This window comes from Rhodnius prolixus, unplaced genomic scaffold (assembly GCF_049639745.1).
Source record: "Rhodnius prolixus isolate KJV_2025 unplaced genomic scaffold, Rpr scaffold_14, whole genome shotgun sequence".
Taxonomy (NCBI): domain Eukaryota; kingdom Metazoa; phylum Arthropoda; class Insecta; order Hemiptera; family Reduviidae; genus Rhodnius; species Rhodnius prolixus.
This window is the reverse complement of record NW_027411594.1, coordinates 6,274,559-6,293,030: the sequence shown is the minus strand read 5'-3', so window position 1 is coordinate 6,293,030 and position 18,472 is coordinate 6,274,559. Positions and strand designations below refer to the sequence as shown.

Below are 18,472 nucleotides of genomic sequence, written 5' to 3'. Positions count from 1 at the left end.
GGTTATTCAGGGTAATGTTATTACTATTTTACGTAAAACATAAAATAAAATTTCTCTGTTCTGTTTAGTATAATGTGTATTAAAGCAATAGATTTACCTGTACATTTTTAGGATAAATTAAGCCAGCCCCTAGTGCCAGAACAGCTTACTTAAATTTAATAATCCCTGTAAAGTGAATTTCATTGCCAGCTTTGGCTTCTTTATTCTTGTTCTTGTATTGTACTTGTATCGTAAGTTCTAAAAAGCATTATTTTTGAACTTTGGAACCTTCAATCTTCAGTCAGTCAAACATTTAAGTCTACCTACCTACAAAATTATATAATTTATCAAAAACACAGTTATATCATTTTAGATGATTTTGTTCATTGAAATTGACAATCTGTTTCAAAATTTCTATAAAAATAAGGTTTTTAGTTTATTTAGTTTAACAATGGAAAGGAGAATGCTACGATAAGGTTGCATTAGTGAAGATGTATTTCTTAAGTAGAGATTAAATAGACAAGAAGGGACAGGATGAGTACTTGAGAGGTCGTAGGAGGCGAAGAGGACCTCGAGTGCAGTGGAAGCATTTAAAAAAAAATAGAGGAGGCTTGCCTCTTGGTTTTGAAGGCGATCTTAAAGAAGAGAAAATGTGCAAAGTAATTGTTCATGTACACTTACATGATACGCATTGTTATTCTACTTCCTAAACTTCTTCTTCTTGGCTTTCACCGCTTCTTCCTTTCCTGAGGTTTCTGATTGCTTCGGTTCGTCCTCAATTTCTTTCTCACAGTAACCAAACACAGTCCAATCCAATACATGATTTACGTCGCCCACATACAATCTTATTTCTGTCATATAGATTTTCTTCTCCAATTTCTCCAAAGCCATTGCTATCTCATGTTTCAAATCAAGAAGTCCTTTCTTGTGCAGACGTCCTTTATTTTTCTTCGATCTTTGTTGTGTTTTTTCTTTCAATTTTTGTACTATTTCTTCACCAAGATCTTCCACTTTTGGCAAAGGTGGTGCTAAAAATTCTATACTAAATTTTTCTTTACTTCTTGGCTGAACAGTTATTACATCCGGAAAGAGGAATAATGGTTTTGGTGTTTTTATTTCTTCAAAATTACTTTCAACTGAACTGATCAAATTTTCTGAGATGCCCATTGAATATTCAACATGTTTATTACTTGGTTTTTCTTTTTTAATCGTTGTTCTCCTCTTTTTTCTTTTGTTCTCAGCTGTATCTCTTCTATCTTCTTTATCACCTGTATGGAACAAAATTAAATTCATGCATTAAATGTAGAAAGGTAAAGTTTTTTTTTTTTTTTTTTTTTTTTTTTTTAAATATATTCGTTTTGAAGAAGGTTTTTGTACGGGATGAACGCCTTTTCTTAAAGGCAACTTAACTGAATAACTTACTGGGCATCTCAGCTCAGCAACACAAACAATACACTACACTGATCCCCTAACACATTACACCTAGAGATAGCTGATAAGTGTGAACTATTATTGGTTTAGCGAACTCACAAACTCTAGGACAGCCCAATCCAATAAAAGTGCCATGTCAAGTAATACTTCTGCAGTTTTATCCGCGCAGAAGGATGGATGGATGGATGAAACAGAGGTGACTTGTGTTGTCAACGGAGGCTTAAAAGCTGCAGGTTTCCCTGGGAGAAGCTTTTTTTAGCCTTCGGTCTAACGTGGGCTTGGAAGAGAATGGGACTTTAGCAGTGGATCACTGCCACTTGGCAGAGATTAGGCACGCTGGAATGGTTACCTTTTGACTGCCGAGACTATCCGCTCTATTAACTAGCCAGGTTAATTAACCACACGTTGAAGGAAAAACATCCCCCTACCTCTACATTAAGATTTAAGGGATGAATGGCACTGACATCTGGAAATGGTTATCCTGCCAGCTACCATCGCTCTTTGAACTTCCCTAGTCAACCAATGTGGGTGGTGGAGAGCGATCTCCCTTGGAGCACAATGATGTAATGAAAAATAAAGATAAATAAAAGGGAAATTACGTAAATATACCTTGTTTTTCTTTCTCTATTTCATCTTCTTTATCTCTTTCTATAAGACTGGGCTCTGTGGCTGGTACTACCAACTGTTCTACATATCCTGCGCGGGTGCATAATTGTTTAAACGAAAATGATAGTGGAGCGTCACAATCGTTCTCGATCTATTTAACAAAAAAAAAAGTAATAATAATCAGCTTTGTTGTGCATTCATTTAAAACATTTTTTTTTTTTATTCTATAATTCAGTTTTAAACTTCGAAAGATATCATGGAGGAACGAATAACACTTAACGCTAATGGGAAGCTACATTCTTGATCAGCAACAGAGAAACGGGACACAGCTGGGAAGAAGAACGCAACCGTTCCTGGATATGCATACGATATGTCGATGCTGCTGGTAAAGAAAGCTTCTAAGGTCTGCTATCTCGAGGGGGCAGACTATTTGTGGAAACCATGGAATTTGTAGTAGCTGTACAGTCCATTTATGTCCAAATATGAAATTATTTTACTTAATAGAGGTTACCTAGTAAAAAGCAGAACATTATTAATAACAAAATCTTTTTTTTAAAAGAAGATTTTATAACAATACGGCTTTGCTAACAGTTATGGGAAATTGGTGGAGCTTGTACACATATTATCTACCTGGTTAACATAATGCGAATATAAACATGACCTAGTAACGCGGATGCCCGGTTTGAATTTAAAATAAACTTAAATGAATAGGATGAATAATGAAAACAGTAAAGATGATTGTAAAAAATGATGACTAAGACACAAAATTAGCCTGAATTATTCTACTCTTTACCAGGTAACCTATGCTCTTCCAAAGAATTGTTTGAACATTTCAATTTACAATTTAGCAACATTAACAATACTAACACCTATTATTTATATAAATGATCTCAGGATCTCTATTTCATTTTTTTTTTTTTTGACCTCAGTGATCTTAACTTGGTGTCTTTAATAAAATAATTAACAGAATTTTGTGAATGAATAAGGAATATAATTTAACCATCATAGATCTTAATATGATAAGTATTCTCATACACTTAGTATTATAAATCAGCCAAAATACGATTTAATTAAACGATAGAAGAGTGGTGCATAATGGGCCAAATGGGACAAAAAATCGCCAAATAGTTTATATTGTAGATATTGCGGTAATGACACTTCTACTCCCTCGCTCTCTTAAAAGGAGATTTGCGCGAACTAAAAACTCATAAGGCAGTGCTTGGGAAACTTGAGAATATAAACAAATAATTATAGTGAAATCAATCTAACCTAGTCTGCAAAGTTTTGAAAGATCCCTACTTCATGAGAGGTCATCCAAGTTGGAAAAAAGTAGTGCTGTAAATGACAATAGTAATTATTAATGCCACAACGTTATTAAGATAGACAGCTGTAGGGAGCATCAATGTGATTAAAATTTCAGAAAGAGGATATACATAGGTGACCACTCATCATCATTAAGATGTTTTGCATAAACGAACTGCTAGCAATGATACAAAACGAAAATTAGGACGAACACTGTGAAAAGGAGATGAACCAAGAAAATGGAAAATGTAAATATGAATCACCTGATACACCTCAAAAACAGGTGGGACAAATTTTGAGGAAATTTTAGTAACGGCCCAAGTGAAAATATTGGAGAGTAAAGAGAGAAGTGTATACATGTGTCCGGAAAACAGACCGAATGAAACAACTTTACTGATCCTTCTGATGGCCAATGCAAGATCATCAGGCTAAAACTACTTATAGCGCATTACATTCTGCTTGTGATACAGAAAGCAATAGATCTGAGGATCGTACAACATACTATGTTGTATAAGTGCTTTATTGTAAAATGAATTTCTCTCGCAGTGATTTTTTCAAAAATGATTTGAAAATAATAATAAAATAACTACACTTACAACTACAACAAGATCTTCTCTTCCTTCAAACGCTGCGCTTAAGTGAGCATACAAAAACTGCGGTTTGATTGAATAATGTGCTGTCACACCTTTGCCAGTTACCTTCAACTGAATTACTGTATTATCTGAGATCAGTTCAAAAAATCTCATTTCCTGTAACAAGGAGGATAGTAAATGAGAATAATTAAAAGAATTCTTCATCCAAAACTGGCTATTACTACTTCCGATTTTTAAGCAATCAGTTTAAAGTTTATTAGGTGCAGAAAATTGCTAATTATTTTCATCTATCGTCAAATTATTTAGATACTCGGTTAATGCAACTCTACCTTTGTTTCTTTTAGTTCATCTTTATTATTTTCAGTACAATAAGCCGATTGGATTTATGTATGTTCATGTATGGGTAACCAGATATACACACAAAAATATATACTTAGTCTTGTATATAGATCAATCTAAAATATGCTACAGAACTCTGCCTCGGCTGGTCAGTTAGCGTTCATATAATTCCTTATAGGTATTCCCAACTCATTTCTTGGGAACTATTACTGACCCCACGATTTGCCGTGAATCTGCTAAGCAGACTTGTTACTTGTGAACTTTACACTTAGAAAATATTATTAACTATTTCTTCTAACTGAGATATCATTATGTTATTATAACGACATGTACTTACTGTCTGCTCTTGTTGAGGCTGAAAGAATACTGGAAGTTCCAGCGTATGATCAGGCTCTACCATTATACCTCTGTAATTTTTCAATGCCTGTTTGATCGTAATTGAAAATTAAATAATTCTTTAAAATGTGTATTTTATATTTTAATCTAAAACAAAACTAATAATAAATTAATAACTTTTAATTTTATTTTATTAAATTTTGTACTACCAATTTTTATAAAACAAGATATAGGTTTCTTACTGTAAATCAACACTTACTCTTAAATAGTAAATACATTTTTTTTAGGTTTAAGGAGATGAAACGAAAAAAGAACTTAACTGAAACTATTATCCTCAATAATAACTTAAGAATACTTTAAAATGAAATTAATCTATAAAGTTAACGAGGACTTACATCAAAACGGGAAATCGTAAATGGACAATAGAAAAGGCCATTCGTATCCAAAATAGTCCTGTTGACGAAAATGGTATGGCCGCTTGTGTTATGAACATGAACCCATTTCCTGGCTTTAGTGCCAATAGCTACTGCACCAAAATTTAAAACCGATCCTTCCTCGGCCGTGCTTACAATCATATTTGGTATTGTAATCGGGCATATTACGTTACAGTATAAGACTTCTTGACGCCTGTAACAATAAAGATGATATAGAAGAAATGCAAGAAATCTTGTACTGATGAATGTTAATGGTAAAGGCCAGCTAATGGCAGATACATACACAGAAATTGGCAATATTGCCAGTAATATAATAGGATGCATGAAGTTTGAAAATTAGAGGAAATAAAAATCAAATAAGAATTGATTAATTTTATTTCTTTTAATGTGAAAAGCTCACGCGACTTTTTCTACCATGTAATCAAATTTTCCAGATACGATTTGTATTAATAATAGGCTTACCATAATATTTTTTTCTTAAACTAGGACAGTTTCGAGACTGGTTCAAAATTGAGAGTAAATTATAACTAAAATATAAACATGAAATTGAAAAAAGCCAAATAGCAGCCAAGATAGCAAAAAGCAACAATTTTGCAGTAATACTTTTTAGTAAAGTAATCGCCTATTATTTCAGGCGGGACTTAACGTCCAACTACCATTTACTAGGTGCCGTGGACGGAGGCGAATAGCAAACGTACTTTACTATTTCTCATTTAACCATTAAATAAAATCCAAAGCCAAGACGGGGAATCGAACCCAGTACCACAATTGCATATTAGCTTTGCAGGTCTCGCCTCTTAACCCGCTCGGCTACCGTGGCGCCTAATACTTTTTAGTTACTCCTAAACTTTGACAAGAGACTGTCCTGTACTACGAACATTACATTGAAATGAAGACAAGCCTGTCAAACTCTAATTAACCGGCGGAGATTTATTAAACCATACTGCTCTATAGCATACATTTATATTTAGACCACTACTGATTTTTGGCTAACGAATATTCCTCAGCTCTAAATTAAATCGGAGGTAAAAAGGAATAAGAGTATAAAAAAAAATAGTTGGCCACGCCAAACCTTACACAGTGAATGGTTTATCCAACATACTAGTTTCCACCAGACATGTAACTCTGGCTTCAAAACCAGTTGGTTCCAATGATTTTAGAAGATCAACTTTAGCCGTTAGAATATCTCTTTTGTCTATTGTCAGCTTCTTTAAATCTATAACAAATTCTGGTGGTTCATCATTGTCTGCCGTATCATTATTGTCAGCTTTCCCATTTATTGCCAGTCCTGATTTGGAAAAAAATTTTGGCACTTTGGTACTGATCACTGATGCATTTTTCTTCCTCTTTTTCCCACGACGTTCCTTTTTCTCCTCTTTTGGCTTCTTTTCTTTTTTTTCCTTTTCGTCAAACTTCATTCTCTTAGAAGCTCTCTTCGAAGCTCTCTTCTGTTTTAGTTCTTCAGCCATTTTTTCTTTCTATATAAAATATATTTTTAATATAAATACTCAGAAAAGGAAATGGTGAATTTAGTAAGTTCAGATTTTTATATTAAATGACTAATAAATAAAATTTAGTGAGAATAAACAAGACTTTCTCTTTCTACTCTCAAAACTCAGAAACTTTCTTTAAACTAAAAACATTTGAGTCAAATTTAATTCTAGCCACTATTGTGTAACCTTAAATTACAATATACTGTAACTTAAAGGGAAGCCTCAACTCAAATTTTTCCCGAATGATTGCCTTAAATCAGTGATTAAAAAAAATTATAATCCACGTGACTCTAATATTTAAAAACTTGGTATTATTGTCTCTCTACAGAAAAGCGTAGGAACCATTTTCGAGAAAATGAACGATCTATTGATTATAGACTTTTCTCGGAAACTCAGAATTTGAACACACATTTCATCCTTCTTAAAATTGTCGCAACAGAACATTTCAGAAAAATGGCACTTCAGAGGGAATTATACCAATCTCCCTTCTTTCCCTAGGAAAATTCAATTTAGAGCCCTTCTTGAGTTGGTAGTCTTTCCTCAAAAGTACGAATCATCTTTCGACGGCACTGGGTCTAGTGCAAAGGACGATTAAATGTATTGTTATAATTCCGATTTTTCAAGAAAAATTATACACAAAGCTATGTATTATTATTACTGAATGCATTTTTCAGTTTTCTCTCCTAAAAGTGTCATTTCGGAGTAATACGAGGTGTGGCTATTAAATAACGAGAGTGATGCTACTACAGAAGAACTATGCATGCGCCAAATCGCCCTAACGACCGACAGCTGTGCAGCGTAAAGCCTTCTCTTTCGATTGCAGCGTCACACGTGTTTGTAGAAAAATCTGTCTGACCGGAAAATCGTCGTTTGTGTAAGAGGTGTTAGTTTCGTTTTGCCGAAAACATGATACTACTACATGTAGTAGAACAACGAATTGTCGTGAAATTTATGTCGTGAATTGTCGAGACATAAAACTGGGTAAAACTGCTACTGAAACTTATCTTTTATTAAAAGAAGTTTATGGCGATGAATGTTTATTACGTGCGCAAGTTTTTGATTGGTTTGAAGCGTTTCTAAGATGGCCGAGAAGACGTCGGAGATGATGACCGCCCGGGTCGCCCTTCCACGCCTAAAACGGATGAAAATATCGATTGTAATTAATCAACATTACTACCGTGAGGTGCTTGCTCAACTCCGTGAAAGAGTAAGGAAAAAACGACCCGATTTGTGGAAGAACAAGTCACGGGGTTCTCCATCAAGACAAACGCGCCGGCTCAAACTGCACTGTCTGTCAAGAAGACGTTTCTAGCCAAGTACAATTTCCCAGATTTAGGCCATCCTAGCCTTTTTCGCCTAACCTGGCCCCATGTGACTTTTATCTGTTCCCCAAATTCAAATCTCCATTAAAAAGGAACACGATTTCAGTCCGTTGAAACTGTGAAAGAAAAAGCGGCACGCTTAATGCAGGAGCTCAAAGAAAAAGCCTTCCAGCACTGTTTCAAACGATGGTAAATCCGCATGGAGCGTTGTAAGGATAGGGGAGGGGTGGATATTTAATAGCTACACCTCGTAGGTAGTTTTATAGCTAATATAAGAAATAATTATTATATTTTACGAATTGGTGTGTAAAAAATGTATAACTTAGAATTTCGAGAACAGTTTTAAGAGAAAGTTTTCTAAATTATTCATACCAGATTTTATTGTATTTATTTTTATTTTTTGAATCCTAGTTTTATATAACTAATAAGTACATGATAAATACATAAATGCCACCTTTAACTTATCTTCCTTCCATTGTTCAATTAATTCTTGTTTCACACGCTCAGCTTTTAATCTCCTTGCATTCGAATCAATATCAGGTGGATGTAGGAATGGTCTTAAAATAAAAAATATTTTCGCACTCTAAAATAAAATAAAAAACTGAAAATAAATAAATTAAGAGTAATTGTAGAAATGAAAGGCGCCACGATGGCCCCCAGATAAACTTAAAAAGTACTGAGGTACTGGGTTCCCAGCCTAGGCCTTGGATTGTACTTAATGGTTAATACGAGAATTTATTAGTCATGTTTGCTAGTCGCCTCCGCCCAAGACTCCTAATTTGGTAAAGTATCCCGCCTGGAATAATAAATAGGCTTTACTTTACATTTTTACTTTTACTTAAGAAATGTAAGAAACTTTTTCCATCTAATGCTTCGGCCCTGTCGTTGTCGCTTGCTAACTCTACAGCACAATATTCTTGCTAAGAGACGGATCATTAAATTATATATACATACAAGAGTATCTCCTCATCGTGTAAGATGTGTGGTCTTGAAACAGAACACAGTCAGAACTATCGCCCATCCCAACCAGGGTCTTACTGCCAGCTCCTCCCCACTCTAGGATTCCTGTTTAAAACAAAGCTAACTATGCAGAGCACCTCTAAGGTTACTGAGGACTAGTTTTTTGAGCCTAGCACCTGGCAAGTAAATTTTTCTAGCAGCTGCAATGCAGAAATCCTTGCAACTGAGCAAGGATCAGAGACTGTGCAATCAGTGACAGAGACTATCTTATTCAAGAAATTATTTATCTATTTCAATATTAAAGCGCTGAATTCATTTGGAATCAATTCGAATTTTATTTGGGAATGCTTAGACTTTGACCAAAATAGATGACTAGAGCATAATAAAAAAAAAAATCATGTGCTTAATAACACGTAGTTCAGTTCGCGTCGCTGATTTTTACATACTGAAAAACCGTATTTTATAAACAATAAAATTGTTTGCCTTATTTTGAAAAGCCATAATTTTCCATTTCTAGGGAATTCACTTAAAAAAAAAAAGCAAAGAAAAATTACAGACTTACCTCATTCAATTTAAATTTTCCGTTACATGGTTGAACTTCTAATTGTATTCTATTTGAAAAGAATTCGTATCTGACCATTACATTAGAAGTTGAATAATCTTGCAATGATTTTATTTTTCCACAATAACCATTGAAGGGAATCGAGTCCACAGCTCTAGATAAAGATTAAAAAAATATTAAAAGTAATCTCAATTAACGGCATAAATACGTTCGAATAAATTTATGGTGCATAAAGAAGCCTCGAATGTAAGATCGTGGCCTTAGAAGATAGAAATTAGAAACACGACTTAGAGCAGTTTAGTTATTCTAGTAAGTTAATTTTATTTGGGTGAACCCAAAGTATATACATTTTATTATTATAAAAAGATTACATATACCTGATGTAAATACTGGCCATGCTATAGGAATAGTAGGGGGTAGGTGGCATAATAACCTTCTGTGCTGACAGTTCGCACAATGGATCAATTATTATCGCTGTTATGGTTACCGAATCATACAACGGTTCTGGAACTTCCCAATGTGTCGGTGGATTGATAAATTGAGATATATCTTCTGATTTATCCAATTGAACTCTATATTCAAAATTAAATATTAGTTTAAAATTAAAATGAAAGTTACATAATCAAAGTGCAAGAAGCTATAACAGCTTCTTTACACAAAATGTTTAAAGAAAAATAAAATTCACTGTATAAATAGAAAGAGACAGGTGCCTTAACTTTCTAGATTAGAAAGACAAATAGAAAACCGATAACAAATATACGTACATTGCGTACACATAAATAATTACAGTAAAAAATTACACATTGTTTGACATTACCACATGTTGTTTGATTTTATTTATATTAAATTTATAAACTTAAAAAAAAAAATATTTCATTCATAGATAGTAAAATTATTTTTTTAAACTAGCCATACTACACATATCTTTTCTTATTTGGAAATACAATAAACTAGTTTGTTCTTATGGACTTCGCTATAAAGCATATAATATGCCAACAAAATTTTAGCGATTTACACAAGTTGTTAGTAAACGAAGTTTTAAGAAATCAGCTGAAATGGTTACTAGAGTCAAGAAAATTGTGAAATAAGTTTAGGAAGCCTTCCAAAAAGTTCGCCCTTCTGATCATCACAATTTTCAAACTATTTTCACATTAAAAAGAAATTACTCACTCATTTTTAGATTCAATACGAACAGATGGTGGTAAAACTTTCCTAGATTTTTTCTGCTTAACTAAGACATCAGTAGCGCTACTATAGCCTGTGGCCGTACCTGAAGTGTTAGCATGTAAGTCTGGAAAATGAAGAGAAAACACATTCTTCTTCGATTTGATTCCATTTACAGAAGAAGAGCGTATCATTCGTTTTCTTCGTTTTTCACTGTGCGGGTTAATACTTAACAGATGGGTTGATTGAAATCCTTCCACGGAAAATTTTACTTCCTTGTAAAGATCAAAGTAAATAAGTTTTATTAGTATTTTACATTCTATCACTATTTCTTCTTTTTTTTAATATTTACTCAAAATATATTTTGTAAATTTATTATGAGGGTTATAATATGTAATTATGAGAATCAACAGATAATTCGATAGGTCCAATCGATTTAAACAAGATCTTATCGATATTAATAATTCTAAAAGTCACAGATTGTATAAAGTTTTAGATTTAGATTTGTCAACCTGTTATTATACAAATGAAATCAACCAAAGAACTAATTACTACAGAGATTGAAAATATTATTACTATTAACCGTCCATCAAATTCAGTCTGTGATATATTTACAATATAGATGAGTTATTTTAATTATATTTGTAACCTACGAAAAAAAAACCTGTGAAATTGTTTTTAGCCATTTTTTAAGAGAATCGTGTAAAACGAAAGTAAATTTTCTTTAATATGTCACTTAACTTGAGGAATGTTAGTCGGATAATGTTAGTTCAAGTTTGGTACCCTTTGAAGTGCACGTATGAAAGAGAGAGAGAGAGAGAGAGAGAGTACTGAGACGGCAAAAATTAAAACAAAAATCGTTCATAGAGGACTTAAAAACGTGTTTTGTTTCTCCACCTGCAAACACTACAAAAAAATATATATAAATATAAATAGTTACTAATATATAGTAAGCTAGAGTACTAACAAAAACAGAGTGTGTCTTATTTTCTTCTTCCTCATCGAATCTAATGACAACATTAGGTGGTTCGCACACTAAACGATCTACAGTTGTACAATACAAGCTAAACACATGTCGTACACTTTGTCCAGATCGCTCTAGCAGTTCCACAATTGGTGAATAAAGTATATGAAGTTTCACAGATTGGCTGCCGTTGATTCTACCAAAGCCATAATTTGGTTGGATTATTATGAACTGAGGAGGAAAGATAAATAAATAAATAAAAATATAAAAATCTTGTGAATATTTTGAAAAATCTTTAAGATATATACATTGTAAGGGATGCAATAAACTTAGGTACTTCCTCGGATAAAAAAACATATCCTACACTACAGATCTAACCACAATCTTCAAAGGAAATGTTCTTCCACCTCGGAATTTTATTAACATTTTAACCCTTTCCTTAATATATATAAACTACATTTTCAGATTCGGAAGGCTTCAAAACAGTGATTTCCGTTGAAATTCCAAAAAATTAAATCTGCAAGGTTACAACACTCCCTCTTTCTTAATTAAGAGCAGAAAGAGAAAGCAAAAAGATAATGAAGTTCCTTAAAAATGATTATCTTTTCAGAGACAAAATGATTAATTCATTTGTTTATAACATTTTGGAATTCTTAAACTTGGAAGTTAATTTTCTTAAACTTTTTGCTTTTCACTGGACAATGACCGTTGTCATTTTAAATAAATAAATAACTTATTACAGACCTGTATAAAATTTTATGACTGTAAAATGAGAACTATTCAGCAAGGACATTTTCAATGAAACCTACTCAAAACGGATATTTGCTAGGAAAACTCGAATTTTCTAAAATTTGAAATGATAGTAATACCCATAAGAAGGAGAAATTAATAAATATTAATAATGAAGGTATATACTGCGGAAGTTGAAAATAATTAAACATACAAAGAAATTTATATGTTCCTACCATTAAAGAAATTTAAAATTAAACATATTTAGCAGTGTCTTATACAAATTTTAAGTGAAAAAATTATTACAAAAGTTAAAAATTGAAAAGGTGGAACTTAAAAGATCAAATTTCGATGGAAGAACCAAGTATGATTAACTTTAGCAATGATAATGGCAAATAGTATCTATACTCGGTAAATGTTGTATTAAGCAGATTTCACTGTACATAATACATAGTCAAGTACAAAATTTATTTGAAACTCAAAGTAGCTTAAGTACAATTTGTTTATTTCTTCTTCTTCTTCTTCTTTATCGGTCTTATGTTCCTTGTAAATCAGCCTTTATGGGAAAAGTTTTCTTTCATTCAATAATTTATGACGTAAATAAGTCGAAAAGAGTTTCGCAATAGATAGTATTTTTAATTTATGAAATAATAAACGTCATCTTTCTACCCTAACCCTGTATCTCGAAAATAATGCAGAAAAATACTAAGAGATGTAAATAAATAAAGCAAAATGTAAAACATAACTTGATAGAAATTTTCAATTGATTAAAGTATGAAAAGCACTGCTGTTCTCTTAGCGGCTTATTGGTGCAATTTAGTGAAGGGGGGGGGTATTTAAAAAAAAAGTTTGCATTTTAGTTAATAACTTTGAAAGACAAAAATGCTGTCTAAAGATAAATAAAGGTTTTTCTTTCATTTATAAAAACCAAAAATCAAACTATTTATTTAAACTAAAAAAAACTAACTAAATCATACGAAGTTTAATATAACACTATGGAGTTCAACAGTTTTGTCTATCGAAAGTAAACTTTATATCTTCTTGAGTTTCAATATAATAATTTTGGAACGCACTTACCTTAGGTAAATTCAAGAAACCATAGTAGCAAGCTCCTGTAGAATAGTTGAACAGATACAGGTTGGCAATGACTGTTTCCGAAGTGGTCACAACCCCCAGATTTAAGTCTTTCGGCGATATGCGTATTCCCATACAACGTGAAAGAGAACCTATAGCATGAACGACCAAAGGGGCACCAGTGTCTTCTTCATTCTTACTTGTTACCCTAATTGGAATCTCGAATACACTTGTCTCTGGATCATAATATTTACCAAGATCCATTAAAAATGTCCATCTGTTTATAAAATAAAAATACAACATAATTAATCCCTTATTTTTTAGTCGAACTTATAAATTATGTACTTACTTTGGTGCAAGTTTGACCAGAATCGTCGTAATTGAGCCAGGTTTAACAATTGGCGCGCTAGGAGTCACGCACATGTGGTTAGTAAGCTGTCTTGGAATCTTCACCAATAGTTGATAAGTTAAATATCCATTGTTTTTCACATTGAACGGTGTTTGGAAAACTCCACCTGAGACACATGTCTTCATATCCAACGCCACAGTATCTAGTTGAAATGGACCTTCTTCCGTTTTCGCTTCTATAGTTAACATCTGAGTTTCAGATAATAAAAATTAAATGTATTAAATATAAATGACAAAAATTAATTTGTACAATATATGTCAGATGGCTTTTTAAAAAAAGAAGTTGAAAGGTAAAGATAAAGAAAATTTAAAAACCGAAAAAACTATACGGTGAAGAGGAAATTTTAAAATTTGAAGAATTTAGAAAAAATTGTGAGTTCGAACTTTGGGGAATAATAGCAAGAGAAAGTTGTATGAGTGTTTTCAGCAGATTTATTAGAATCACTTCGGCCTGTAATCATTTTCACCTAAATAAATTCCACATTTCATCCATTGCCATTTCTCTTTTCTTTTTATTTAAAAAAAAAAACGAGCAAAAGGCTTAGAAACCACAAAAAAGAGAATCGAAGAGCAATGAATATGACGAGGGCAAGAATGAATAAATAAAAGGAGCCAAAAGGAGAAAAAGTAGAAAAATGCGTCAGTGATCAATGATTTTCTAATTCAATGATAACAATGGCAGGACTGTCCTTGAATAGGGGGGAAGCTAACAGTCCATGAATGGCAAATCGCATGGCAGACAATGATTAACCATCAGAATTTGAAGTAGATTTGAAGAATCTGACTGAATAGATAAATTAATGAACAGTCCCGTTTCACCCTAGTGGAATCTTAGTTGAAATCAACAGTGTTACAGTTACTACATCTCCTGTAATACAACTAATTCTTCACATCTAGAGTAACTTACCTGTTGTGAGTTTTCAACATTAATCCCGTCAAAATTGAACTTATAATTCCTTCTTAAAGGACCAGAAAATGGTACCTTGCTTGGCGAGAACTGTATTTCTACTTTAAACTGTTCACCTGATGGAACTGGTAGAAAATATTTTGGTTGTACTCTAATATAATCGGTCACATCATTTATTATGTCGTCCAGTATTGATTTGGTTGTACTAGTTAGTACATTTTTCTTTTTCTTTTTTGCTATCCATCGACTTTTTTCTAAACTTTTGCTAGAATTCCCAGACAATATACTTGATCGTGTAGTTGAATCTTTTAAAAAAACAAATAAAAGATAGAATTAAGAATATTTTGAAAATTAAAATTAACGTATCCACATGAAGTTCGGAAGAAGACAAATTCACTGCTACTGGGCAGCAGAAATGAAATGGGTTATAAGTCAAATTACAATAATTGGTTGAATTTCCATTTAATTAATAATTGAACAATCATATTTCTGAATTGCCCTCTAAGAGTAATGTACAGTCACGCCACTACCATACAATTAAGAATGACATAAATATCTGTCATAAATAAATAAGATGTGATGTGTTACGCTACCATTTAGTCGCTTCAGTGGAGAAGGGGGTGGGTCAAGATGGGGAAGAAAAACAATAAAAGAAAATGAAATGAGCAAAAGAGAGGAAAATAAAAGAAAATATGCTCAGGGCGCCACGCTGTTTTAAATTAGTTCCGCAGGGAACAGCGAAACCTACCAGGAATGTACTATAGTTTTTAGGCCTGCAAATAAATACAAAAAAATAAAATAGGTTGGAAGGAGGAAGTTCTGGGAAGAAATAAAAGAAAAAGGCGATTTGGAGACAACAGTATATTAAAAAAAGAAATTATTAAAGAAACCAAAAAAAGTATTTGGTGGCAAATGTATACCCTCTTACACAACATCATTTATAATTACGGTACTTAAGGTATCCAATATATTAATTAAAGTAGTAGCTGAATTTAAACAAGAAAAATAAAATAAAAAAAACATTGTTTAGGGTAAAAAAAAACAAGGCGGAAGCTTCCTTGTGGCCTTAACACTTCTTACAATAAACCAAAAAAAATATCTTAATAGGATTCAAAAACAATAAAAAAATTACAATGAGGAGAACCTCAATAATATAAAAATATAATTAGAAAAACCCGTGAAACTTATATACAAAACAATCTACAGAAAGAAATACTCAACTTACCCCAGGCCTGGGTTTTACTTTGTTTACGAGTGGGTAAAATTGTATTTACACTTTTCATACGCTTTTCCTGCGCTTGTAGTTAACTTCGTCGAGTGCAATCCCCACAATGGGAAATGTTACTGAGGAAATGTCCACCTCCACGGGTAACTTCTACCACTCACACGAAATTTTCCAATTTCTGAACGAAAATTGCAGGTGTATCCGGCCAAGCCGAAGGAAAGGAAATCACCTTATCACAGCGCTTTCAGTAACTTACTGCTCACAGTCGAGCTCTGCCTCCTCACATACGCGCCGCTATGTTTATCGCCTTTGTTCGCTTGAACTTCTTAATTAAAGTAGTACTTAAAGAACAGTCCGAAGTACAATTTCACTCGCTCACCTTACAAATGACGTATTTCTATTCATACTCTATTTTATGTATACATTTGCCTCCTAATTGACTTATTTAAATTAAAATTGATTAAAAATTCTTGTTATCAGATTTTTCATCTGTAACAATTATGCTGCTACTGAGCATAAAGAAAATTCCTCAACATAAAAATAACCTCCGAGGAACTGTGGCTACGTGGTTCACCCTTTATATTTATAACGAGAACATTAGCGTCCATTTTTCTGAAGAAAATTACTGCTTAAGCAAACAAACACATAAAAAGACTTCTATTCTTTTTTTGGTTTTTATTAGTAAAAGAAAATATTGAACTGTGAATTCACAAACTTCAATAGAAAGTTTAGCTTGAAATGGATATTTCAAATTATTTATTTTAAAATTAAGCTTTTCTATCGTCAAACTTATATTTACATATATTACTTTTACCTGGATTAGATTTAGTACTCTTCGAAGTACTTGTACTATGTAAAGATGAATCAATAGATTCAGACGCTGAATCCTCCAAACCTGTGTGGACTGAATGAATATGGCCAACAAATGGTAGACCACCAATATTGGTAATTGTCAATACTTTTCTTAGAATTTGTTTTGTCCATACTTTCTGTGTAGGAAATCTGCAATATTTGAATAGCATATCTTATTTAAAAAGAATGTATAAAATTTTACTATGGAATTACAAATATTTAGCATCTATTTAAAAAAAAGAACACCTATCTAAAAGATCATCATCTACAAATTTAGACAAGAACTTTCTATTAATTTCTTAAAATGACATCATTTTAAGGCGTATTAGATCAAAATTGATCTCTTATTGCTCAACTTGGTTTCCATTTTCTTTAGAAATTAAAATTTAATTAGGCATACACTTTTTTTTTTGTTTCAGTGTATTAAATAATTTCAAGAAAATCGAACTTACCACCATACGTCCTGTTTTGAAGGTACGCTCCCGGCGTACCGGACAAAGTATCATTTAATCCCGGTTGTAAGGATACAAGATTGAAAAATGCCAAATATTCGCTTAAAAGTGGTAAACTATATTGATAACAATACCATTCATTATTGCACTGCAAACCCAACTGTGAACTCTATAGTTTTATTTAAAATTTAAGACTTTAAACATGAAGAATTTTAAAAACTTTCATGCTAGTAATAAATATAAATAACTCTGTTATGAGTTTTGTTATCGTAAGTTTGTTTTTTTTAAGAAGAAAAATATCGTTAATTTTCCAGGGCAATATATAGTTCTGCTGTACAATAATATTTACCAGTGCAATCGAAAAGTATATATTTTATCTATTAAATTATCTGTTAGTGGTAGTTTTGGTTTTTGGAATGATTGTTGAATCAAGACTGTGTTGAGCCTCTGCTGGAGGCGGGTTCTCCAGAAATTTATTAAGAGCCCAATCCTAAACTCCACGTAGGCTTTACTTTCTTTAAGAAATAAAAACAAATTTTTTTACTAACTTAATAAATGTTGTACTGAGAACGGGAACAGCTCTCTGTTGTGTACATTTGATTAATAATTTAAATTCTCTGATATCAGTCTGACTACGTCTAGTAAAAAATCGTACTTCAGCGTCCAAGTTCTGCGTATCAGCCAATGGTGAAAATATTATTTCTTTTACCGCTGGTTTCCCTGGCAACAAAGAGCAGTCATCTCCAGGTTCCACCTATAATTTATTTATTAATTATTCAAATTTTTTCAATCTCATTACTTCATTAAAACATATTCTTTACAATTCTGTTTTTATAATCTAATCTATATTATGCTCACTGCATTGCTTCTCGTTAAGCAGCTAACTTATAACTTAATTGTTGTTTACAATAAGGTTAACGAATTTTTGGTTATCCTTCTTCTTAAATACGCCAACGGAATTCGTTTTCTCTAATTGCCGACATGTTGAATAAATCGTGGTACTTCTGAAGACCCGAGGATACTCGCATTTCAATGTTAATATTTTCATTTTCGACTAATGATTGTTAGCGTAAATTCAATTAAATCAATTGTAAATTTTAAATTGCAATAACTCATGAACAGGATTAAACTTTGAACTTAAGTAGGGGAATCCTATCCTCTTATTTCTAGTAAATTTCCATCAGCTTCGGGCTAAGATTTAAAGTAATTTATTTTCAATAATATTTTTAGCGCTTATTCAATTAAGTGAGGCTAAATCGTCCACGATGTATGTATATCGTCAGAAAGCCGAAAGATGCATCTATACGTATTAACTTCGAACCAAACAACATTTCACTTAT

At 32.4% G+C, this 18,472-nt stretch overlaps 1 protein-coding gene across 12 annotated transcripts in view; it reads right to left on the bottom strand.

Annotated features, from left to right (window-relative positions):
- Positions 1–63: 63 nt before the first annotated feature.
- The window catches only part of LOC141451742 (uncharacterized), a 72,043-nt gene continuing 53,634 nt past the window's right edge, over positions 64–18,472 (bottom strand). For 11 of the 12 annotated variants that reach the window (XM_074123348.1, XM_074123345.1, XM_074123346.1 and 8 more), the window contains 17 exons: positions 17,681–17,886; positions 16,643–16,830; positions 14,604–14,908; positions 13,638–13,885; positions 13,292–13,565; positions 11,489–11,716; positions 10,528–10,796; positions 9,735–9,929; positions 9,358–9,511; positions 8,290–8,418; positions 6,098–6,498; positions 4,982–5,213; positions 4,588–4,674; positions 3,915–4,067; positions 2,020–2,167; positions 661–1,247; positions 64–306 (listed from right to left, as the gene is read on the bottom strand). In XM_074123348.1, coding sequence (XP_073979449.1) covers positions 679–1,247; positions 2,020–2,167; positions 3,915–4,067; positions 4,588–4,674; positions 4,982–5,213; positions 6,098–6,498; positions 8,290–8,418; positions 9,358–9,511; positions 9,735–9,929; positions 10,528–10,796; positions 11,489–11,716; positions 13,292–13,565; positions 13,638–13,885; positions 14,604–14,908; positions 16,643–16,830; positions 17,681–17,886 — 3,786 coding nt within the window. In that variant the 3' untranslated portion in view covers positions 64–306; positions 661–678. Of the gene's footprint in view, positions 307–660; positions 1,248–2,019; positions 2,168–3,914; positions 4,068–4,587; positions 4,734–4,981; positions 5,214–6,097; positions 6,499–8,289; positions 8,419–9,357; positions 9,512–9,734; positions 9,930–10,527; positions 10,797–11,488; positions 11,717–13,291; positions 13,566–13,637; positions 13,886–14,603; positions 14,909–16,642; positions 16,831–17,680; positions 17,887–18,472 lie in introns of those variants that run through there. The other variant, XR_012457074.1, reaches the window with a different exon arrangement.